Source organism: Tachypleus tridentatus, chromosome 8 (assembly GCF_004210375.1).
Source record: "Tachypleus tridentatus isolate NWPU-2018 chromosome 8, ASM421037v1, whole genome shotgun sequence".
Classification (NCBI taxonomy): domain Eukaryota; kingdom Metazoa; phylum Arthropoda; class Merostomata; order Xiphosura; family Limulidae; genus Tachypleus; species Tachypleus tridentatus.
Genome location: NC_134832.1, coordinates 6,213,774 through 6,239,610, shown reverse-complemented (window position 1 = coordinate 6,239,610; position 25,837 = coordinate 6,213,774). Strand labels below are relative to the sequence as shown.

Here is a 25,837-nt window from a genome sequence, read left to right as displayed (position 1 = left end):
CAGTTCATTCACCAGTGCCCTATCAGACCACAGTCGAATCAGACACTGCTCATCCCATCCTGGACGGCGTCCAAGTGGAGTCATCATCAACACTGGCTGCAGCATCTACACTAGTGGTGGGCCTAGATAGCCCTGTTTATTTCCAGTGAAATGAGTTGCACCACAGAATGTAAGTGACCAATAAACCCTAAGTATGGCAATATCACCATAGACAAAATAGTATCTGCTAAAGGACAACAAAGAAACAAAACGTAACAATAATAAAACAAGTTAACAATTCGCTGGAACACGTTTTCAAACTAAAACTTTATAGAATAAAACTAAAAGTAAAAAATTCCTATATTAATGACAAATATTGGAAAAAAGCACTGTGCCTGTGCATCATACACTGGATGTATATTACAACGAAGAACTGTATTCATTGTTGGTCAAAAGCAAAACGATTATGAATAGCATCTATTCACTCGTTTTTACTCAAGTTACACGCTGCTTCGTCAGGATGTTAAAGTGTCTCTTCACAAACGTCAGCACAACAAAATTTTGTTTCCAAGAACGAGGTATGATTTGTAGGGTTAGAATCCAACGATAAAGAAAACTAAAGTTTAGATACACCTCTCTAATCCACTAATTTATCACGATCAGTTAAGCATTATGATTTTTTTACGTTTGAGATAGAGGGCGATTTCTGCAATTGATAGAGAACATCTTGTATTTGGAAATCAAAAGTTCACAATTGATGTCATCTACAAGAAAAACAGTTAAAGCTTGCAGCATTGGAATTTTCTGTAAATCAGTGGACATCAAAAGGGGCGTGTTTTTTGAAAATCGAATTATCAATTGAACTAAGCATCAAATGCAACTTACATACAACAACACAGCATTATACTATAATTTACCATTTATCCCTGACATTATCTCAAAAATATACACTTGGAGAAAACTTACCATCAAACATAAAATTTCTTTTGATGTCATTTTTTCCCTAAAGCCAGGCACTAAAACTAAAATCATTATTTTAAAAAAGTTACATTGAATCACCCAATCCAACGTCATTTATAAAATAACATGCAATAACCGTCCAGAATTTTTCTTCAGGGAAGCAGGTAAAAAATTGAAAACCAGATTCAATGAGCGTAATAAAAAACCCTTTCATGTTTACCACCATCTCAACTCAAAAACCACAGTATATTCTTAAAAGAAACACTAATTTTAAACAAAGAACCTAACATCAATAAATGCAAATTAAAAGAAGCTATCTTAATTGAAGAAAACAGTCCCACCCTAAATCAACAGGCCCGGCATGGCCAAGTGTTTTTTAAACACTTTAATGTAAAGAACCTCTACCTCAACTCTGTATTACTGGCTACGACTCTATCTTTACCTACCGTCAACAAGTTTTAGCACTAAGCTTCCACAGATAAGGGTTAATTTATTATATATCGTTTCTCACTCCACTACTTACTACACCCTTGTGCAAATTAATTGAAACAAGACGGAAAATTACGATTTCTTCAATTTTTTTGCGTTTTATATCTGAGAATCCAAAAATTACTCGCAAATTAATACATGATATGACCGCCTTTATTTTTCAGAAGATCATTAATCCGGTTTGGCATCGAGTCCACGAGTTGACTGCAATCTTGAGGTACCACACCTCAATTATGGCCTCAATAAGCTTATCTTTCGTAGTACAGTCTTTTCCCCGAAGTCTTTCTTTACAAATCGCCCAAAAATTTTCAATAGGATTTAAGTCTGGAGAGTTTCTAGGCCAGTCCAGCACCTTTATTCACGTTGTAGTCATAAAATTCTTCACAAGTTTCGATGTGTGGCACGGAGCCAGATCTTGCTGAAAAATGCCAGATCCATCTAGAAATCTCTTTTTCTATTCTGGAACGACTCTTTTCTGCAAAACTTTGATGTACTGTGGTTTTCGCATCATACCTTTTACAATATGTAAGCCTTCGACACCATAGTAGCTGAAAAAGCCCCAAAACATCTTCTTCAAGGGATGTTTTACGAACTGATTGATGTGAGATTCTCGAAGTTTCTCACCTGGAGATCTGCGAACATACAGACGTCATTTACCCTGTACGAAAAAATGAGTCTCGTCACTGAATAACACCTTCCTCCATTGTTCTTGTATTTCAGACCCCATTGATACCGTTTTTTCTTCATTGAGTTGGTAAGAAGTTGTTTTTGACTGGTCTCCTTGCCCTTCTAACGCAATTTTGAATGGCGTTATATTCCTCAAAATTTCGTCATATATCCAAAAAATAGATCGACCGCACTGCAAAACACAACTAATGACGCCGTCTGTGTGAAAAAATGAATATTGAAGGAAATCAGCGGGTCCAGCAAGCCTACAACGGCCGCCATGCTGAAACTTTGTAAAATGACCATTTATTTCAATTAATTTGCACAAGGATGTACCTAACAGACAGTATATAATTTTACAAAACCCTTTAGTCTTTACCAGTTAGTGTAAGTACTGGTGTATTAGCAATCTCAAGTACCCCGTGGCGTCTTGCAATGTGCAGGCCTCGCTAGGCACAAGTACACAATGCCGCGAAATCCGTATTGGTGTCTTAAAAAATCAGAACATAAAACCATGTTCGATATCATACCGAAATGCCGAAAATTACCACGCTAATGTGTCCGAGCTTCGATACTTTCAGGCACCTAGCAATGCCCTTAGTGCAATGAAGGCCTAGTCTTCTTCAAATTTTATAAATCTTGCTACAGAACTGGCATGGCTAGGTGGTTAGGTCGCTTGACTTTCAACCTGTGGATTCGAATCTTCGTCTTATCGACCATGTTCTCCTTTTCAGCTGTAGGGGCGTTATAAATGTAGGTCATTCTCACTATTCGTTGATAAAAAAAGTAATGCAATCGTTGGCGAGAAATTCGAAACAAAACAAATAAAATACTAACGTTACTTACTCAAACATCAGGTTGTCTGTACAGCGGTTTATTGCAACTCGGAACAAAATATTTTCATCCAATTAAAATTCTAATTCGTGAGAAGTGTTAAATAAATGTGTTTACAAAATATTGCAACGTCACGAAACAGTCAATAATAATAATCTCCAGAGACATAATTGGTTAAATTCCGGAAAGTATGTTGCCCTGCATAGCCAGGTGGTTAAGGCATTCGACTCGTAATCTGACGATTGCAGATTCGAATCCACGTCACACCATATATGCTCGCCCTTTCAGCCGTGGGGACGTCATAATGTGACGGTCAATCCCACTATTCGTTGGTATAACAGTAGCCCAAGAGTTGGCGGTGGGTGGTGATAACTAGCTGCCTTCCTTCCAGTCTTATACTGCTAAATTATGGACAGCTAGCTTTGCGCGAATTTTAATCCAAAAATCACATCCAGAAGCATACAACAGACGCGCCTACTCTGAATAGACTCTAATGATTTAATTAAATATTTCAGGCCCGGCATGGCCAAGCGCGTTTAGGCGTGCGACTCATAATCTGAGGGTCGCGGGTTCGCATCCCCGTCGCGCCAAACATGCTCGCCCTTTCAGCCGTGGTGACGTTATAATGTGACGGTCAATCCCACTATTCGTTGGTAAAAGAGTGGCCCAAGAGTTGGCAGTTCAATTTCGCACAAAGCCACACGAGGGCTGTCTGCGCTATTTGTCTCTAATTTAGCAGTGTAAGAATGCCAAGACATTAGGTGAGTATACTTAGGTTTATCCAGTACAGTGATCAAACAAGAATGGCCCGGACTGATCAGGTAATTACGTAATTTGAGAGTCGCTGGTTCGATTTAACGTCACACCAAACATACTTGCCTTTTCAGCCGTGGGGGTGTATAATGTGACGGTCAATCCCACTATTCGTTGGTAAAAGAGTAGCCCAAGAGTGGGCGGTGGTTGGTGATGACTAGCTGCCTTCCCTCTAGTGTTACACTACTAAATTAGGGACGGCTAGCACAGATATCCCTCGAGTAGCTTTCTGCGAAATTCAAAAAACAAACAATAAATATTTCAATACAAATAATGTCCTTCTTACAAACAATGGATCCTCATTCAGGTAGCAGAATATGAAAAAAAACAAGCTTTTCTTGGTTCGTTGACTATACTTCTTGAACAGTGGTTCCCATCCAAGGGTGCGAGATAATATTTCAGTTTTTTTTTTGTTTATATTAAGGGTGTTATCCTATATATTCAAAAATTACATTTGATTTTTATTTCTTATTTTTCTTGTTACAGAAATAGAATCACAAGTATTCAACCAAATGATAGCCTATTTGAATGATATTTTCACTCGTATGAATGACCTGAGTGTATCTCTTCAAGGGAAAAACATAAACATATTGAAATGCTGCGAAAAGTTAAATGCTTTCAAAGAAATGTTACATCTTTGGTGTCGACGAGTTAAAAGAGGGAATCTTTCAAATTTTCCATCACTCGAAGAAATGGTAGGTGAGGATGAGTCTCTAATTCCATGGGTGTGTGAAAAAATTGTGGATCATTTGGAAATACTGTCAAAGTCATTTGATGGATATTTTGGAGGAGAACTGGAAACTTCTGAAGAAAGGATTATGAATTTGTTTTTGTTTGTTTTTGAATTTTGCACAAAGCTACTCGAGGGATATCTTTGCTAACCGTCTCTAATTTTGCAGTGTAAGACTAGAAGGAAGGCAGCTAGTCATCACTACCCACTGCCAACTCTTGGGCTACTCTTTTAATAACGAATAGTGGGATTGACCGTCACTTTATAACGCCCTCATGGCTGAAAGAGCGAGCACGTTTGGTGTGACCGGGATTCGAACCCGCGACCCTCAGATTAGGAGTCGAACGCCTTAAGCACCTGGCCATGCCGGGCCCAGGAATGGGGTTCGAAAGTAAAAAAGTACGATAGTATACAGGTGCTTTCTTAGGCAATCAATAACGGTCAATTGGTGATCACAACTCAGAAAATATGATATCCTGTTACCTGAGCACATTCGAAACGTGTAGACGTGGGACATTTTAATGTTACGTCCAATCCCACTATTTGTTGGTAAAAGAGTAGCCCAAGAATTGGCAGTGGGTGGTGATGACTAGCTGCTTTCCCTCTAGACTTACACTGCTAAATTAGGGACGGTTAGCGCAGATAACCTTTGAGTAGCTTTGTTCAAAACTAAAAAACAAACAGTTTATGATATATAACAATATATATTGCACAGATAACCCTCGAGTAGCTTTGCGCGAAAGAGTGGCGGCGCCAAAGGGGGTTAAGCCCCCCTCAGCCCCCAAAATAATTTTACCTACATATATTCATAAAATATGGAAAACACAATCGTCATTGTTGCTTAACAATTGGCCCGGCATGGCCAAGCGCGTAAGGCGTGCGACTCGTAATCCGAGGGTCGCGGGTTCGCGCTAAACATGCTCGCCCTCCCAGCCGTGGGGGCGTATAATGTGACGTTCAATCCCACTATTCGTTGGTAAAAGAGTAGCCCAAGAGTTGGCGGTGGGTGGTGATGACTAGCTGCCTTCCCTCTAGTCTTACACTGCAAAATTAGGGACGGCTAGCACAGATAGCCCTCGAGTAGCTTTGTGCGAAATTCCAAAACAAACAAACAAACAATGCTTAACAATTAACATAAAAAAAGACATAGATCTGTAGAACTCAACGTCTTCATTAAAACGGAAGTATATGTCATGCGTCCCATAGCAACGTACTGAATGCACTGAAACACATGCGCTGTATTGCCGCTCCCTGTGTACTGCCATTCCATCTTGAGCTTTGACGAAGATTATACAACCACGTTGATTTCAAGTTACAACAGATCATCAGGGATTTTACTTGATAAACAAAAGGTTTCACAGGTATTTACCAATTAATTTCATTTATCTTTTATTGAAAAGTAAAATATAGCATGCATGTATAAGTGTATTGTGTATTGGTCAAAACTACGAAGCATTTAGCCGGTGTTGTGTCCTCTGTGAGATCATTTTGCATTTTGTATCAGTTAACTCCAGGAGGGCAAAACAACTCGATATTGATACTATTATAGACACATTTGCTGCCAATCACCACAACAGGCGCATTGTTTTGAAGTAATATTGACTATAAACACAACATGATGAAAGATAGTTAGCCTGATAGTGACCTTACCTTTCCTCAGAGTGTATTAACTTCACATGGGATAATTCGTTTCTGCTATGTAAACTATGTCTTTATGTTATATTTCTTTTGATTTGTAGCTTTACTCTTAATGGTATATTAAATGTTCAATCTAAACTAATCTTGATTTTCTTTATTATTATGTATTACCTTGGGTGGAATTTGGGTGAGCTTCCTCTTTTTCATGCACGCATATTTTCATTAACAGATTATTTCTAATTTGTAATAATGAATTATTAATCAAAGTATGAGTTTCCAATGAAAACTGCATTGAAAACACAGTTCAAAAGAGCACACCTTTCCGTAATGTACCTTGGTATTTACATGATCATAATTTACCATTTATACTTCATATTGATGGCATTTTGGGAATCCCCTCCACAGTTTACCTCAGCCCCCCCCCAACGAAAATATCCTGGCGCGAAATTCAAAGCAAACAATTGTTTGTTTGTTTGTTTTGTAATTTCGCACAAAGCTACTCGAGGGCTATCTGTGCTAGCCGTCCCTAATTTAGCAGTGTAAGACTAGAGGGAAGGCAGCTAGTCATCACCACCCACCGCCAACTCTTGGGCTACTCTTTACCAACGAATAGTGGGATTGACCGTCACATTATACACCCCCACGGCTGGGAGGGCGAGCATGTTTAGCGCGACGCGGGCGCGAACCCGCGACCCTCGGATTACGAGTCGCACGCCTTACGCGCTAGGCCATGCCGGGCCTCAAAGCAAACAAACAATATGTATTCTGCAATCATGTTCCCTTTTATTCATCTAGATTCTAGAATAAATATTGTGTTAAAAAAAACGAAAGTAATATTTTAACAGGCATCATGTAAGAAAAAAAATAAAGCAGTGAAATGGCTGTTCGGAATATTCGATGTTGGAAAAATGTTCTGTACACATTTTTCATTTGGACTTACTCACTGAATCTTGTTGTTAAGTTCACTGAACTTTCAAAACTATCGTGATTTACAAGTCATTTCACAAGAGGACAGCAGAGGTACGTCCTTGAATCTGAAACGAGGCATTTAAAAGTCGACAAATCATCACTTAAAGTTCTAACCAATCACCTTTTCTCAAAATAACTCTTCCGGTTACGTAAGCCACGTGTGCACTTGAGCAGCGTAATGACAAAGTATATTATTAACCTACGTTCCATTCAGAGAAACATAAACTGTTTCATTATACGTTAGTTTTTATACTTTCGAATATGCATCCATTTTTATCGTATTTTACATTAATATTTATTCTAGTACAGTTGAATAATGTTTTAAGAGCAGGATCCCAGGAAAACGAGGAGTTGGAAGTGGACATTTTGGAAAAACCAGACAAATGTGACAGAAAAACTAAAAAAGGCGATATCTTATCTATGCAATATAGAGGTACTTTAGATGATGGAACAGAGTTTGATTCAAGGTTTGACACCAGTTTAATTTTCAAACATTCTTCTAACACTCTTTAAAACACTAGTTTCAAATGCATAATATTTATTAGTCGCTAAAGGAATACAACTAACTGAAGTTTAAAAAGCGATTATTATTTTATTTTTAGTAATTTGTATATTCTGAGGGAATTATATCGTACTACAAGAAACAAAAATACGTTTATATTTGCCAAACTAATATAGGAGATTAAAATATGTTATTCTCGAGTTTCCTTAATTTGTTTTTTCTTTTAATAATATTAAGGGCTGGGCGTGGATGAGTTTAGCGCGTCGGCCTGTGAATCATTGTATGCATTCTTCGCATTCATTTGTCTCAAAATCACAACAGCAACAATATTATATATAAATTTTAAGATATTAAATGATCTAAGTTTTAAGTAGACAGTTTCCTCTTCATTTTAATTTCACCTACCTTTTGTAGAATGGTTCTTCAATTAAAAAAACAACAACCCAGGTGTACAATCTAAATTCCTTTACTAACTTAGTGATTGAGTAGCTGTCATCGTCGAGTCAACTAATAATAATAATAATATATAGGTATTTCGTGATAACGAGAAACCAACTCGAAGTAAAGACGTATCTCAAGAAGGCTGGTACGGGTATTAACTTTTATTAAAATAAATTGGAGAACAACGTTTCGACTTTTTTAGATCACCTTCAGGTTAATCTGAAGAGTTAAAGGTTAACCTGTGGATGACCTAAGAAGGTCGAAACGTTGTTCTCTAATTTATTTTAATAAAAGTTTTAATATCTATGCCAGCCGTCTTCAGATACAATATATAGGTATGTAAAATGATTAAAATTGATATTTTTTCACAAGCTTATTACATTAATACTTTTATCATACAAATATATTGAACAACTGAATTTATAAGCTTTTCTTCTATTAGTTACACCCGAAAAGAGCCATTCCAGTTTCAACTTGGAATTAGTCAAGTCATTAAAGGTTGGGATGAAGGCCTCGTAGATATGTGTGTGGGAGAAAAACGGAGGTTAATAATACCTCCCCACATGGGCTATGGAGACTCAGGAGCAGGTGCGTTCTGTACTTGAAAGAGCAGGTGGTTTCTGTTGTTAATACTAAAATCTGCGATTTTTTTTATTACCTTCCTTTTCCGTAAATTAATAATAGAAAGCTATGATGTAAATTTCTCAGTAATGTTCACCATATTTTATTTTAAAACGTTTTTGAAATCCAGTAAAAAATTGCTAAATGAATGAAAATAGTAGTAGTAGCTTTTGAGAAAATTCAGTTTATTGGTTGAGCAATTCATGATGGGAAAGATGGGTTATGTATTTTTAACTTAAGTCACTGAGAATATTTTGTTTATTATTCAGCAGTAAGTAGTACAGATAATTATGGATAATGTTTGTTTTCTTAAATAAATGTATTTATTCAATCTAAATTGCAGAATAGTGTTTGGGCTGTAAACTTGCTATTAACAGTAAAGTATAGTTTTGAAAATTACCTCTTTGCTGGAACCTTTAAAATATCCTATTGGTAGAATTCATTTACTCGTACATCTAGTGAAATCTTAAAGCCTAATTCATTATATCAAGGTTTTTAGTTTTATATAGAATCATTGAATGGTTTTGCATATAATACATATTCTAAAATATGTTTATATGCATGTACAGGAATTATGCATATCAGACTTCCATATTATACTAAAATTATTTTAGTTTACTATTCAGGAGAGAGGATTCCTCCAAAAGCCACACTTATATTTGAAGTAGAACTTTTGGAAATAAAAGATGGACCACCACCTGTCAACGTGTTCAAGGAAATAGACAGCAATGCAGATCAACAGCTCTCACGCAATGAAGTAAGCTATGATTGTGGTGCTTCCAAGCTCTATATCTTTAAAGTGCAAGAATTGTGTATGTGTGTACTCCTATTGCCTTTTTTATACTTAGATAATTTCTAAAGTACAGTAGCAACTCCAGCCAAATTAGACTGTTTGTTCCAGTTACAATAAAATAAAAAGCAAAATAGGGGACGTGGACTAAGTATTCCCCAATTTGTGTTGATTTACTTAATTCTCTTTATACAGTTTGCACAATTTATGTAAATTGGCCTATTTTTTTATATCTTTGTGTGATTCATTTCTTTATTCTAATTTGGCTGTTTTTGTACATACACAATGTATTTATTAAACATATATTGGGTTACATCATGTCTCTCCAAAACATTTAGATACATTGTTTTGTGTAAAAGATCACTGTTTATGATTATAACTTTGAGCTTGTTATGCTTAATTCAAAACAAAAATGTATTCTACTGTTTTTTTCCCCCTTATATTTTATGCTCAAATTATAGAAGCATAAGTAAAATTTTGTGGTACGTATAAGTATATAAATCTTACTGCCTATTAATTCCTGTAAATATTTACAAGAAATATTGAATAATATTTACTGTGTCATAACGAAAACGGTATCCTGAAGAGTTTGTCTCAAAACCCATTTAATGTTTTTGGAACTTGAGCTGACAAAAACAAATGGTAGACTTGTTACAGATTAAGTTGGCTGGCTTTTCTCTTGCTACCTCTTTTCTCTTGGAAGATAACAGGCAAAGTATACTGATAGCTTTTTTGTCCCTTTTTTACTTATGAAACAGTTTCCTTAAAACTTCTCAGGAACCTCAGAAGCATATGAGCTGTTCTTCTATTTTAACACAAATAAAATATAATTATTGAATACAATCCTGAAAAGAGAACCTTGAGGCTTTATTTTACATTCAGAAACATTTTAGCTTGAAAAGTATACTGAAATGCAGGGTTCTAATTATTCCTTTGTAGTCTTAATTTACTACTTAATACTACTTTGTTTTTAATTTGTAGAACAGCCTATTTTCACTTTTCTTTTTTACCTCAACGGTCAAATAAGCCAGTTTATCAGTACACAAGATTCTTAAAAACAAAACTTTTGTTACTCACCACTTGCAGGATACAGTAACTAAATATATATACACACACACACACACACACACACACACACACTATCATTAATATGATGTATTTTGAAGGATATCAAATGAAACAATACTAGCATAGAATATCCATGCTCTGCTGTACAGTTCAAAAGTCCCCTAATATACTTATCAATTTCCTCCTTTACCAAAGTGGGTTCATATCCAAACACCCCCCTTGCACCCGAGTACACGCACCATGTTTGGTCTTACTAGTATGTGAGTGGAGATATGAATACAGTTTCAAAGTTAGTGCTCCCAGAATTCAAAGGAGGTCAAGAACATAGAATCTAATTTCAGATTCTGCTTTGAAAATCCTGATAATCTACTTCTAGACCTCCATGACCTCTTAGGCCCATTTTAGTCCTCTTTGCATAAAGCTATGCTTTACAAATAAGGATACTCCCTGCTAAGCCACTTTGAGTACCCCTCTGCAATGTTATTTTCTTCTGCTAGCTGCAAACATATGGGAGGGGACTCAAAAACAAACACAGAATATGAATTAATGTAGAATTAATTTTTGCAACTAAGTTTTCAAAAGAAAGTAATTTCAAAGTTTCCTAATCAATGAATTGATGACAGAGGTGACCTCCATGGTTGCAAGACATGACACCGTAGATCATTTCTTTTATAGTGTGCTTGAGGAAAAGTTTTAATCCAAAAAATGTTGAGACATTAATAATTTGAAAGTTTGCATTAATAAAATCTGAATGTGGAGTAAGGCTGTCTGAAAACAAACTTGTCAACAGAACTGAGAGCCAATGACTACAAAGAAATCATTACAGTTACAACACTGCTTAATATTTTCAATATGTAGACACAAGGTTGCAGAGGGTGAGCATTTTGAAGATATCAACTATTTTGTTATTGTTAGCAGTAGCCTGAAACAACTTTAACATGATAAAATTAGCTCATTAATTTCTTACTGTTGTATTCCATTCTCTCTTACATTTGTGTTTACAGTACATTATTTGGATAGATATTTGTTGGGAAGAATATTCTTTTAAGCTTTTCCACAGTATTACTACTTTTGATTCACTCTGTACTTGAGTTTAGAAAAAAAATTGCAATATGTAACCTTTGAAGCAATCGTTATGAAATTTTATTTTCATTTTTGAAAAACTGGAGGCATTATATCCAGTTGACCAACAGAATCTTAAATAAGGTAAAACTTTTATTTCACAATCAAATGCCTTTTCAGTTATGAATTATGGTACAGCATCTGCTAAAAACATATGTCTTGTTGATATTGTCCTAAACCTTTTGTTTCTTTCCTGCATAGATAAGCGATTACCTGAAGAAACAACTGCCAGAAGCTGAAGCAGCAGGAATTAAGGATCTTCCTGAACAAGACAAGATTGTTGAGGAAATCTTTCAACATGAAGACAAGGATAAGAATGGTTTTATATCACATGAAGAATTCAGTGGGCCTAAACATGATGAATTGTAAGCATTTTATAGTAATAATGTTCCTTTATACTACTTACTTTACCGGATGTACTTAGTTATTTTACGTAATAACATGTTAGGTTAAGTATTTTAATAAGATGGTAATGGAGAAGTAAAAAACTATCAGCAGACATTAAAAGTACCATACTTTTATTTCTAAAAAATTGCAAAACAAACAGAAAATAAATGAATAAAATATACATCATTTAGGGCATTTCATTGTTCAATTAAAGACTAGTAGTATTTATGTATTTTCAAGTTGATTTGAAAAGCCTACAATATAGTGAGCGAGCCACTCTGTCATATCATTTCTCTTATTATTCATATAATTCCATTAGAACAGAAATTATTTTAGCTTGGATTTTGTTTAACTTTTAAAAAGTAGTTCATTTAAATTATTTATCTCTCATCAGTGGTGTTCAAGACTACTTTTATTTCACATGATCGTGCCAGTAAAGACTGGGAGGTAACATTTTAATCCATGTTATCATGAAAGAATGTTATTCTCATTCAAATCACCATCTAGATATGAAAGAAAGAAAAAAAACCAAAAAATCCTTGCAACATGGGTTGATCAGACATGTTGCTTTTCGAAAGAAAAATCAGCAGTAAATTACCCAGTCACTTCAATCTATATAAAAACATTTTTACGAAATGCATTTTATCCTTGTAAAATGTTGAATAAATTAACACTAATTTATTGAAATTTAGATAAATATAAGTTTAATACCCTCAAAACCACAGAGTGATTATTTAAAATTGAACATTTCTGTTAGCCTCAAAGGAATATATTGGTCAAATTTTAATCTGTAACTATTTTTCTAAACTGTCACTCTCTTTTGGCTCACTAAAAACATATCATGGTTTTGCTGTTTCACTTATTCTTATCTCTACCCTTATAAACTGTACAGTGATTCACCATACCTTGGTGTGCCATTATTGTCTGATGCAAATAAAGAACAGGTGTTTTAGAAAGTACTTGAAAGTAACAGCTGTAACTAACAAAAAGCTGCATGCAATTTCTACTTGAATTTTTCTGAAAATTTTTAAAATATTATCTACTTTTCTTCACTTGAATATAAATTTTGTTAGAAACTTTTAACTTGAACATATAACTGTGGTTTAAAGTAAATATTTTCATTGGGAAAAATATTTATATAACAGAGGTTCTAATCTAATGGTTAGAAACTTAAATTCTGTTGTTTCAAAATGAACTTGTGTTTCATGTGCAACTTGTGGTAAAATTTCTTCAAAAACAGCATACAGTATTTAACTGGCCTTTAATGAGTTTGTAATACTAAAAAAACATGCCATGATAAAATACATAATCATTTCAACCTTGAAATTAAAAAAACAAAGTCCATGTGACACAACAGTTTCTGTAACAACTAAATTTACAAAAGTTGAACTTAACCTGACTCAGAGTAATGTTAATCTTGTTGTAAGTTCAGAAAATTAATCTATTTCTTTTAAGGAATAGTGACAGGCACTATATTACAATATTTATCTCTGAATACTCTTTATTGATATTTTAGGAGTTGGTTACAATTGTTTTATTCACTGAATCTTATTTTTTCTTACTGTTATCAGTTTTGACACTTGTATTGCAAAATAATGCAATATTTTCCATAACAATAAACTACCTAAACTATTACAGTTTTTTTTTTGTTGCTGACTTTTTTATTTCAAACTAAATTGACCAAACTAACATTCACAGTAACTATAAAACATAACATTAGAAATTAGAGTATGTTAAAAATAGTTTCTCATATGTGAATTGATTCTATTCTCAAGTACCCATTCTATTAAGTTATTATACAAAAAACAAAAAAACTTGAATTTCAGTTTCTAACAGCCTGAAAACTATAAATGATTTGTTTATATTCACAAGATAAATTATCTTTAACTATGATTGGATTAAAATATAAATTCAATATTTCTTGCAACTAAAAACACAAATACTGAACTAAAGTGAGAAAGATTTAGTTGCTATTTCATCAAGCTAATAATTTCAGAAATTGACTTTTAATCAACTAACCTATAAAAATAACATAGTGCAAGAGTAAAGCAGAAAATGTTTTTTTATTCACGAAGTTCAGAAAGAAAATTAGGGCTATTTTCAAAGGTAAGTCACATTTTCCAAGACTCTTAGTGATGGATTTAAAACAAACAATGGCATACATTAACCCAACTATTTCTTCCTAAAATTCTGAAGTATAGAAGAAGATACTTGATAAACTATACTTCAGCAGAGAGGCCTCTCATGAGAATACCTGGCATTAACTCAAACTCTTCTATTTTTATAACATTTATGCAAGGCATGCTTGATTCTGTAACAGACATCTTTGTCTTGAAGCTGGCATCCTCATCATAAGCTTTAGTTTTTGGTTCAGCATCTGTTTTAATTGTAGTGTCTGGCTTATTTTCATTGCATTTCTTCAAACCAAACTTAATAGTTTGGTTTAATAATTCTTTCCCAGCTGATTTCTCCAAACCCGTTCCCTTGGCTGTGGTTTTGCTAGATAGTAGATAGGGAAATAATAATGGTTTTTCATCCATTATTTCTAGAATGCTATTTGATAAACGTTTTTCATAACTTGGACTGGCATGAAAATGTTGTGGTTTCCTAAAAGTACATCATTTAAATAGATTGTACTTGCAGTAAACATCTGTCCAGTTTGTGTAATTTTGTTCCTATAAAACTATTAAGTAAGTGTATAAACAAAAATAAATAATAAAATTCTCCACGCAACATACAAATACAACTCCATCCCTTCTTGCTAACAACTCGAGTTAAATTGAGATAATATTTGGTACATCTTGAAACTGTGGCATGACTGTTACCTAATATGCAATTAAACTATTTCATATCACAATTATACATTTTTAGTAATTAAAAAAAAGAAACTAATAAGGTATTTTACCACATTGCATATGGAAAGAACATAAAGTACCCTTAATCTGTAACTTTGGCTACTGATCCCAACAAATTCTGGTTTACTTTTTATTCCAAACATATATCTAAGTTTGATGCATAGAAACATTATAATTATAGAATTATTGGAATGTTACTATCAAAATATGTAATCATATTTATTTCATATAGTCTTTATACTTTTTGATCTTTAACTAACCTGTGTCTCAAACTGCTGAACTCAACTTTTGGTTTTTCACCATGATAGTGTGGGACAGTCACGCATTTATGAGGTCCTTTCACTGGCTTTATGTAAGTATTTTGTGACTGGTCAATAGAGATATTGTGGTCATCATGTTGTGTTTCTTCAGCAACATTAACAGTGCTTGGTATCAAAGAATTATTGGGAATATTTTCTTTTATTAAGTCTTTAGTGTTGAACCTAAGTACATAATACAGATAGAGATTCAATCTAAAGAAATACTAACTTCAGTCAAATCTTCTTTTCAACTACAAAACACTTTTCTTTAGTAATCTAAATAAATACATAATCTCAATTCTTTGAATTAAAATATTTGTAAAAATTCACACATTCATTGAGCATCATTTTGAAATTCTACATCAAAGTTATAAAATGTTCATAATATCATAACAGTTCATGGAACTGGGGTGCTGTCAAAAACACATTTCAGTATATATATAACATCATGCACACTGCTGGTAGGGCACACAAATGTTTTAGCACTTTATATGGAGGAATGAAAGGAAAAGATGACTTCTACTATTGCAATAATACATAAACTCAGTTCCGGTTTCTACTCCAACAGCCACTATAAGACTCGTATGTAGAACTGTTTTTGTCGGTTATACTCACTTCCTACTTTGACCCATGACCTTTCAACTTCTACCCATAGCATAATTCTGTGGCCAATGATCATCTATTAATTAATAACATAAAACACTGTGGAAGGACAAAAAGAACTGGGTTTTGAAACTGAATAATAGAAAGCGCTTCTACCATCACTATTTTAGCCATTACCTCTTCCTACAAACTTACTCTATCAATTGCACAGTGTATGCCATGTTTTAAGTATATAAATATTCAGTTAACACTGAAACAAAATTTTCAGTAAGCTAACAATGAATACTATAGTAATATATTATAAATACACTGTGTGAAAGCTACAATTTCTGTGTTGTTTATCATAGCATCAATTCATGTATTTTTTTGATATTCATAACCCAGACAAAGGACAGGTAGCTCAGCTTGTATATTTATAAAATAGGAAGTTCTTAACACTGTGTGGTGATACACAACCTTCTATTCATATCTTTTTTTCTCATTGCATAGTAAGTTTTTGTGCTAAAAATGAGATTTAACAAGAATTTCCTAACTTATTAAAAACTAACTACTATAGTTATGTGCCTAGCAAACTGACCCTAAAAAGAAACAGATGATATAGTTTTTGCCTATGATACTAATGACAACCATATAAACAATTTCATACATTTATCAATGTGGGTTTACTAATACTATAGAATAGGAAAACACCTCAATTCCATTCATCAATTACTAGTTAGCATGTAACACACAACTGGCCTATACATAAATGTATCTTACAGTATTAGTACCAGATGTGTTTATGTCAGGGTTATGTTGGTGTTTGTACGAGTTGAAATTTACATATTAGCAGCAAGATGTTTAAGTCAAGATAGCTGTCTTAAAACATATAACGTACGTGAAAGTTGAAAAACTTAATTCTTTCAAAATCACAAGTATGCAAAATACTTTTCTATCAAATAGCTACATTAAGTTTAAATCATGTCATTATACACACTAGTTTGTTTGTTTTGAATTTCCTGCAAAGCTACATGAGGGCTATCTACGCTAGCCGTCACTAAGTTAGCAGTCTAAGACTAGAGGGAAGACAGCTAGTCATCACCACCCACTCTTTTACCAATGAATAGTGGGACTGACCATCACAATTTAATGCCTGTATGGCTGAAAGGGCAAGCATGTTTGGTGTGACAGGGATTCGAACCTGCAACCCTCAGATTATGAGTCAAGTGCCTTAACCATCTGGCCATGCTGAGCCTTATACAACATAATTATACATGCCTACTAATCAACAAGGTGAACATAAAATGACAATAAAAGAAAGTCTAAAAACAATACAGAATAAACATGTAACCGACATTCTAGATTATTTGTAATGATCAAGGACATTCTAGTTTGAGACTTGCTTTGAAAAGAAATTCTAAAGACTTGGTATTTTTTTTCCAAAGTTAATATGAGGTTATGGTAAAGTGACAACATAGAAAATATTACTTGACTTACAAGTTTCAAAGTATTTCTAGTTGCTTAAGAATATTTATAATTTTCAATTACACTGTGTAATAAAAGTAACTATAGATTACAGTTAATTTTACTGAGAAATTAGTAACTTAAAGTAAATCTTTTAAATACCTGAGTGGAAGAGCCTTATTAAGAGGAGTGTCCCACTCTTCTTGCATTTTCAACAATTCCTCAGTTGCAACTGTAGAAAGAATGCTATTGTTTCTTTCTGACAGAGAAACGGTCTCGCACATCTATCGGGAAAGATTTACAAGAAAGTTAGCATTTGAAAAGCAAACAATAAAGTAATCCTGCTATGAATTTTAATTACCAAATCATAACAATAATAATAAAGAAATTATTCTGTTATTAGCTTCACCAGTTGTTACTGGGTTCGATTGCTTTGCGTAAATTCCACTCTACAGAAATATTCATGGAAAAGAGCAAGTTGGAAAACGTCTTGTTATAGTGATAACATGTATATTATAACTGTGATGTCTTCTTTGTCTTTTCTCACTTTCTACATTTGTATAGGTTTTGAATAATATGTAGTATTGATGCTACTATGTTGTTATTCTTTATTACTGGTGAGTAGCAAGTGGTGATTTGAAAGATAAATTGTATTTCGTGCATCTTCAAGCAAAGATGTTTTAAATAATAGAACCAATATATAATACATTAGTAATGAAGAAATTGCACATGAGGTATTAAAATAGATGTAAAAATTTCAAAAATAAGAGATTGTAAAAAAGATTGTTTTTTTAAACTAATACAGTTTGTTTAAGCAACAGTTACCAATATTCTTACTTGTAACTAACACCTAGAACACAAATAAGCCACAACACAAAAGTAATAGGGCTGGATCAAAAAACATTTTATGAGTTATGTTTCCCTGCTAAATTAAGGAACACTTATGTTAGTATTTAAAAGCATGGTTCTCAATAAACAGATGCATTTGTAAAAGTTTCCAATCCAGTGCATTTTACTTTGCATAAACGCTCTCTTAAACAAGTAATGATAATGTTTTCAGGGCTGTTTTTGCTTTGTTTAAATGCTTCTAACTGGTTCTGCTCTGTAACTGCATATATTTAGCTTCTGCATGAAAAATTCACATTATGAATTAAGGACTGAAGACATGCATTAAGTAAATATGTAATATTTCTACTGTTGACATCTGCCAGTTTGGAGAGTGAGGAAGGGAAGAATGTAATTTCTGCAAACCACTCATAACAGTAGAATAGATAGGGCTGGAACTGACTATTAAATCTCACTTATTCTAGTTATATTTTTACCTCTTTCAAGTTGAAAGGATATTCAACCTTAAAAAAATTCACTGTGCCTATTAAGAAAGCATTTGGAGGGTATATGAACAAACATATACAACATCATGTGTAAACGATTTATTTGTATAGTGTGGGAATGAAATAGCTTGTATTATACAAACATCTTATAGAGCTTCATACATAAAAAACAAAGGAAATGAATAACTTACACTACTAAACTAAGCAACTACAGAGCTGTAAATTCCTTACCAAAATAGTTCTCATGTACAATGTCTTGCAGACAAAGAAAATATTCATACCATTTAAACACAGCCTGAAAGTAAACTAATTCTACCACTTGAATGATAAAAAAATACATAAATTCTAGTTATGTGTAATTTAACTAAAACATCATGTACTCACATGACTAGTTTCTTCAAATGTTATATCCTGAAGACGTAAAGGGGTTCTTGACTTTGGTACACGTACAGGTAGAGCACGACACAAAGCTTCCATATAACCTTTGACAGTGGGTTTAACTTTGATAACATCTACAGCCAGTTGGGATTGGTACAAATTATGATGCATTTCTTGGTTATAGAGATGAACCTGTTTCAGATTTTGCCATAGGTGTTTTATAACAAGACAACAGTGACTCATCACAAAGAGGCATGCTTGTGTTATTGATTTTTTGTATACAATAAGTTACTAAGTACAGATATTAATATCTTACACTACTGTTCTTCAACTAGATATTTCTTATAGCCTCTGCTAATCAGTGGTTACAATCATTAGGTTAACAAATTAAATATATGCAAGTTAAGAAAAACTTTCAAGAAGGAAGTAAATGTATGGATGGCTAATATCAATCCTCCAAAAAACAATGCAAACAAGATAGCAGGGATGAGATTTGAATCACACAGCATAGTAAAATGTTAACATATTAAACTGAGATAAATTCAATTGTGATTGAATAGTTATACAACATGCATAGCTGTATGTTAATTCTTGTTCAAAATGCCATTCCTACTATCATGTTTGCATTGTTTTTGACAGATTGATATTAGCCATACATACATTTACTTTCTTTTTTTAAAGTTTTTTCTTTACTTGTTTGCTTGTGTTTCTCAATAGACATAGGAAGGTTGTTTGGTTTGGTATGTTTTGAATTTTGCACAAAGCTACATGAGGGCCATCCATGCTAGCTGTCCCTGATTTAGCAGTGTAAGACTACAGAGAAGGCAGCTAATCATCACCACCCACTGCCGACTCTTGGGCTACTCTTTTACCAATGAATAGTGGGATTGACCAACACATTATAACACCCTCACGGCTGAAAGGGCAAGCATGTTTGATGTGATGGGGATTCGAACCCGTGACCCTTGGATTGTGAGTGAAGTGCCTTAACCACCTGGCCTTGCCAGGCCCAGGAAGTTTGTACTCATAACCCAGTTCTATATACAATATGATTCCAACTGCAATATTTATCGTTTATGTATTATTGACTAGTTATTCCTGTTTTACCCTGTATGTAAGCTTCTTAAAGAAACACCAAATTTCTATAAGAAACTTATCATATAATGATAACATAGTTTGTAGTAAATTATGATTTTGTTCATTGCTACTAGTTAATAATACTTTTAAAAAGCAGATACTCAGCTTGAAACTATATCACCTCAGTGACACCATTTTTATTTTTGAATTATCATGTAATGAAAAAGAATGAGTAGACCGAAGAACAAGAAATTCAAACATTTTTCTATGATATTTAACAATGGCTGTAATGAGAACAAAGAAAAATACACAAAAGATAAAAAAGTAAAAATATATGTTAGGAATGGTATAAAATGACAAATTCCGAAATAAGTATTCTATTTACTTTATTATCACATATATGCCTAAATCCTGCAAGACAAAAAACATTACACAAACAGGTAAAAATAGCCCTATATTTTATAAATGGTATAAAATGACATATGCCAAAATGAACAGGTTTTTCGTGTGTTAATTAGGGTCTCTATCTCGGCACTTTCATGCAAAGAAGTAATTTTCACTTAATGTTATTTTGAAGTACAAATTCATGTGTAAAAAAGGAAAAGATTCTCAATATATTTCCTCTGTTCCCACTAGGTACAAAATTATTCTAAAAATATAGTTATTAAAAGTCTTTAATTCTTTTAAAGTTTGTAGATTGCAGCTTCAACCAATTATATATATAGCAGGTCTTAAAGTGAAGGTCAATGTCCCCAAGAGGGAAAACAAAGTTACATCATAGTTTTTATATTCTTTAGCTTGGAAATTAATTGTGTAAGACTGTACTATTTTAAAAAGTGTCATCTAAGCAAGAAAAGTGCTCATTTTATCTTTTGGGTGCCTTAAAATTGGGAGATCACAAGTTATTCAGGTTCATGACGAGAGCAGTCCCATTCTAATAAATTTGAGCACCCATTCAATAAACACTCATGTATTTACTTCAAACTTTTTTTTGTTGTTGTTCTGAAGCTTAACTTTTACAACTAAATTAACGACAACCCTAATAGGAACAACTGATGCTGGTAAGTACTCTAAAATACTGCATTCTTCAATTTTGAGTACAGAAAATTTAAAAAGTACAATATTTTGATGCGTGTACCTAGGGTTTTCATTGATGTTTATCCCATTATTTATGCGACCTTTCTAATTTTAAATTCTAAAAGGTTCAGTCTTCCCAATGGGGTTTTGCAAATATATTAATACAGTTATGTTTGACTGAACTTCCCACATTATTCACATACAATCTCATTACTTTTTCATATGTAGCCATAGAAAGCAATGTGATTAAGTGTCAAAATTATAAAATAAACACAAACAATAAAATATGTCAACAAATTATCTTTCCAAATCTAAAGAATACTTTAAGTCACAGTAAAAACCTGTAGTGTATATATGTGTGTGTGTACACTTATTTATTTTTTTTCTGTCTAGGTAAGAAATATTTAAGCATAAGGTTACTTACACAGAAGAAAAATGCTTCTATAAAAATTTTCATGTACTCACATACCCACCTGCTGGGAAAAATAGATGATTTCAGCATTCCTGGTTGCAGAATATGTTTGAAGAACTTCAAACATTGTTTTTATACGCCATTTCTTAAAATAAGTTTGAATGATATAAGCTGCTTTATCACCTGTATTGATATATAAACAAAACCTGTAATCACATAGGTACAAAAAATGCAATAAATATTAAGAAATGATCACATAAGTATTAATTACCATATGCCATAGTAATACCTAACACAGCATAGAGGGTAATTAGAACATGAGGATTGTATGTATTAACAGAACCCAAAGTGGCACTTAAATTTTAACACTCAAATTGCAAATTTGTTTATGTATTATTTTCTACCAGTGAAATACACATATTTTATCCCAAAGTTCTGCCTATACCATACATCAGTAGGCAACATTACCTGGTCAGGAAACCCCCTACCCAGTATTCAAAGAGAAAATTACAATTCCCACTCAACATAAAAACTTAGAAAATGGTACATATGTTTTCCTGCATACCATCCAAAATCTTTGAAATAATAAATACCAACACCTGCTAGTCAAATACAACTTCATTCACAAGTGCCTCAATCTTTGTTTACCAGTGTGCAGATATTCAAATTATCAAATCATTTTTAAAACAGCTATGTTTCTCACTTGTGGTTAAAATTTACATTGCACAGGGAATGAATTGTAGCCAATGAAGATGTCTTATTTTAAAATATTTCAAGCAGTAGCACAAACCTTCCAATTGTTCAGGATCTGAGAAATCCCAAAGATAAACAATAGAAAATTGGATAATTTAGACAGTAGTGCAGGAAATCTTTGTTCAGTGTAAAATAGTTATTCAGATTTATGTGCAGTGTCTATTATTAAAGCTAAATGTAGGAGGCCTAATGTTAACAACAAAAGTAATTTGTGAGTGAACACCAAAGCTACCAAATATTTAATGCCATTCACCCAAATGTGAAAAACATATATTGGGGCTGCCTGTTTTATGTGGAAAGGCTTGGAATGTTCTGTGAATTGATTATGAACTTCTTTTGACAAAGATTCTTGAAACTAAGCTCTATGTAAGTGTATTAAGTTGGAATCTGTTAAAGCTACAATTTAATGTAGCTCAGAAGGATGCTGAAAGACTTAGAACCAGTTATAATGTTATGTCAAACCTGAATTTGGCTTAAGTAACATGGATAAGAGTATTATTCTCTGTACTTTACTTGCAAACATTTAGATTTTGCTAAAGACTTACAGATAAACAGGAAATAATGTTATGAAAAATATTTGTAAGGGACTCTTCAAGCTATATTGGAAGACATTTGGAGTCAGTTCCAGAAATCAGAACATTTTGCACTAATGTTTGATGAAACTACTGGACTTTTCTGTGAGAGAGTAAATGATTCTTAAGTGTAGATTCATTGATAAGGATGGAAAACTGTAGAGTTGCAGTTGTTGAAAGATCTTAACTGTCTTTGAAAACCTAAAATTTTATTGAAAGTTCCAGTGAACTTGTTATTAGTTTGAGGATTTGTAATATGATTCCAACATGATCACTGGCTTTCTTCAAGAAAAGCTACAGACATTTTTGTTTGATAGAATTGGGTACTTACAGTGCAGCAGTTTTAACTGGCAAAACAAATTCAGGATGCTTAGCTGTATTTTGCACTTTTTACAACATACAAAGCAAAAAGCTAAACAAAAACAAAAACCTACATACATGCATACACACACAGCACACTCTACCAGTAATCAGTAGGATTATTTACAATACTGGAACTTTTGTTTAAATATTTTTGTGTGACAATGGACCAACAAGTAATTTGGTGAATAAATATTTTAGAAGAGCCAGTGAGGTTAATATAAATCAATAATTCTAGATGTTCTTGTTGTAGAACATTACTGTATTCTATTTTATTTTCCAACAATACAATCAAGTTGTTTCTTACACTCAATTTTAAAAGAAAGAAAAAATACAAATATAACTATTTTATGATGCAAAAGTTTATTGATTAAGCAACATTATTTGTTCATAAATCTGGTTTATAAGTACCTTCTTCATATATAATCCTAATCTCTCTAATTTAGGTATTCTGTTAAAATTAAAATTAAGCAAAACTTGAAAGTATGATACATCTATTTAAACCAAACTCTTTGTGTACACACACACACACACACACACACAAAAGATAATTATTAGGAGATAATGTACATTACTGAATGAATATTTTAGTACCTTGATTCTAGGTAATTTATTAGAGTATGTTATTGTTTTTAATATAATAAACTGAAAAAAATTAAGTAGCTACAGGCAGTGCATTGATATTACTGTACACCAAACACTATAACAGTGATGTGCCCTGTTGAATCAAACTAGGAATTTACAATATTTACATAATGTTTTGGAACAATATGGGACCTATTTGGTCCATCTTGGCTGTTCTACATTCTAAAGTAAATTAACTTAAAAAACAAAAAAAAAAAAACTAATCCTTATTATTCATATATATATATATATCAAGCTTTTTCTTACTCTCATTAAATTTACCACCTCTAGGCAACCCATTCCAAAGTCCAACCACCTGAAACTATTTAGTGATTCAATAATATATAACAGCATGTGACAACAACAGCATCTATATATTTCCATTTCATTAGAAAGAAAATTTTACATGAAAAAAAGCAAAATACATAATTACAAATCTTCAAAGAAAAGCAACTATAACCACAGACACACACAAAAAACTAATGTGAAGCAATATTAACTAACATAAACAACCAACCACAAATAAACATTTTGAGCAACCTATTTTCATTTGGTTTTTGGGCTAAGCTAAGAGGTCAACACGGTGGAAAGTTGTTATTCAAAACATTATTAAAAAATTTGTCACTGGCAGTTTATTAAAGTTTCAATGGTTATTATTGAAGCAAACCATCCTAAAAATGAAAACATTACCAATAAGAAACAAAAAATGAGCTTGTTTTTTAACTCAAACTCCTATTGTATAAATGGAATTTGATAAAATGATGGTTCACTGAGTACAATTAATATTAAACACGTATCAAAAATAAACAATCATACTCATTTTATGTAATGAAGAATGAGTAGGCAAAGCATTCAATACTAATCTAAAAGATTTATCAAACTGGCATCAGATATTTTATGAATGTTTGTTGAATTTCTTGCAAATTTACTTGAAGTCTATCTACACTAGCCATCCCTAATTTAAAAGAGGGAAGACAGTTATTCAGCATTACCCACTGCCAAGTCTTGGACTACGCTTTACTAACACATAGTCGGATTGACCATCACATTATAACATCTCCATGGCTAAAAGGATGAGCATGTTTGGTTGTGGGACTGAACCCACAACCAACATACTGCAAGCCATGTGCCATAACTACCAGACAAGTTCACGAAAAAACAACTATGTTCTTAGTACCATCTTATGAGTAACTATACTTCGAGACCCTTTAAAAGAATAATTGAGCTCTACAAATTTGAATTTCTTCATTTCTACTATGGCGATAATAGAAACGTTTGTATTTTTGATTTATCTGCTCTGAGCACTTAAACTATATCCCAGCATTTGAGAATGCTGATAGTTGTTGGAATAATTATTTCTTCATAAACTGAATCAAAATTGAAGTTTAATATTATCAGTCATGGACAGGAACAAACAAGCTATATTTTGTCGTCAAGATATTCAGCAAACATGTTACATACGAGTCAAAATGTAAGCAAGTCCATTATACCAACTACAGATTGTATGTCTAAGTAAATGGTACAGCAGGTACTACAATTATTTTGGAATGGTTAACTAATTCTTGACAGTTTAAGCATACGTTCCAGTGGATCAACATAATAATAAATTACACTAGATCACCTTTAACTTAAACAGCTGTCATGATATGAATACTGTATGAAGTAAAGAGCAGTTTTACCTCAAGATCTAACAGTAATTGCCAAGTAATTCAAAATATGATTCTTATTGATACAATAATGTATGCTTATGCTTATAAAAAATAAACTATGAAACATGCATTTACCTTCACAAGAACAAGATGTTTCTCCTTCTTGGATCAAGTTGATATCTGAACTAAAATGTTTTTCATCTTTGATTAAATTTATGCTTTAACTTTATTATATATGATTAAGGACAGATAGGAATTCACAAAGGCCATCTTTGTTTCCCTTAATTTGACATGATGGCAATAAATATGTCAATCTGCATAAAAATACAGAGGTGACTCTTCCCACATTTGAAAATTTAAAGAAAGAATGTGACCAAAAGAGCATTATATGGTTA

At 32.9% G+C, this 25,837-nt stretch overlaps 2 protein-coding genes across 8 annotated transcripts in view; one reads left to right on the top strand and one right to left on the bottom strand.

Moving 5' to 3' along the window:
- Positions 1–7,210: 7,210 nt before the first annotated feature.
- LOC143258464 (FK506-binding protein 2-like) lies at positions 7,211–21,736 on the top strand. 3 transcript variants are annotated; one of them, XM_076517479.1, is made up of 5 exons: positions 7,211–7,545; positions 8,464–8,609; positions 9,257–9,399; positions 11,824–11,987; positions 21,466–21,736. In XM_076517479.1, exons 1-5 carry the CDS (start codon positions 7,340–7,342, stop codon positions 21,467–21,469), a joined length of 663 nt encoding a protein of 220 aa, XP_076373594.1. In that variant the 5' UTR covers positions 7,211–7,339; the 3' UTR covers positions 21,470–21,736. The 3 variants fall into 3 exon arrangements, with proteins under 3 accessions (XP_076373594.1, XP_076373593.1, XP_076373595.1); XM_076517478.1 differs by lacking the exon at positions 21,466–21,736 and having other exon boundaries at positions 11,824–13,649; XM_076517480.1 differs by lacking the exon at positions 21,466–21,736 and having other exon boundaries at positions 7,212–7,545; positions 9,269–9,399; positions 11,824–13,649.
- LOC143258460 (neither inactivation nor afterpotential protein C-like) overlaps positions 13,496–25,837 on the bottom strand; it is a 78,159-nt gene continuing 65,817 nt past the window's right edge. For 3 of the 5 annotated variants that reach the window (XM_076517465.1, XM_076517467.1, XM_076517468.1), the window contains 5 exons: positions 21,546–21,667; positions 18,925–19,110; positions 17,372–17,493; positions 15,125–15,346; positions 13,496–14,616 (listed from right to left, as the gene is read on the bottom strand). In XM_076517465.1, the coding sequence (XP_076373580.1) occupies positions 14,229–14,616; positions 15,125–15,346; positions 17,372–17,493; positions 18,925–19,110; positions 21,546–21,667 (1,040 nt within the window). In that variant the 3' untranslated portion in view covers positions 13,496–14,228. Of the gene's footprint in view, positions 14,617–15,124; positions 15,347–17,371; positions 17,494–18,924; positions 19,111–21,545; positions 21,668–25,837 lie in introns of those variants that run through there. The other 2 variants (XM_076517466.1, XM_076517469.1) reach the window with 2 other exon arrangements.

Excerpts from the sequence above, each read along its gene's own strand:
- LOC143258464 (XM_076517479.1), top strand. The coding sequence starts at position 7,340 with ATGCATCCATTTTTATCGTATTTTACATTAATATTTATTCTAGTACAG. Across the intron at positions 7,546-8,463 it reads GGAACAGAGTTTGATTCAAG|TTACACCCGAAAAGAGCCAT; the intron begins GTTTGACACCAG and ends TTCTTCTATTAG. Across the intron at positions 9,400-11,823 it reads AACAGCTCTCACGCAATGAA|ATAAGCGATTACCTGAAGAA; the intron begins GTAAGCTATGAT and ends TTTCCTGCATAG.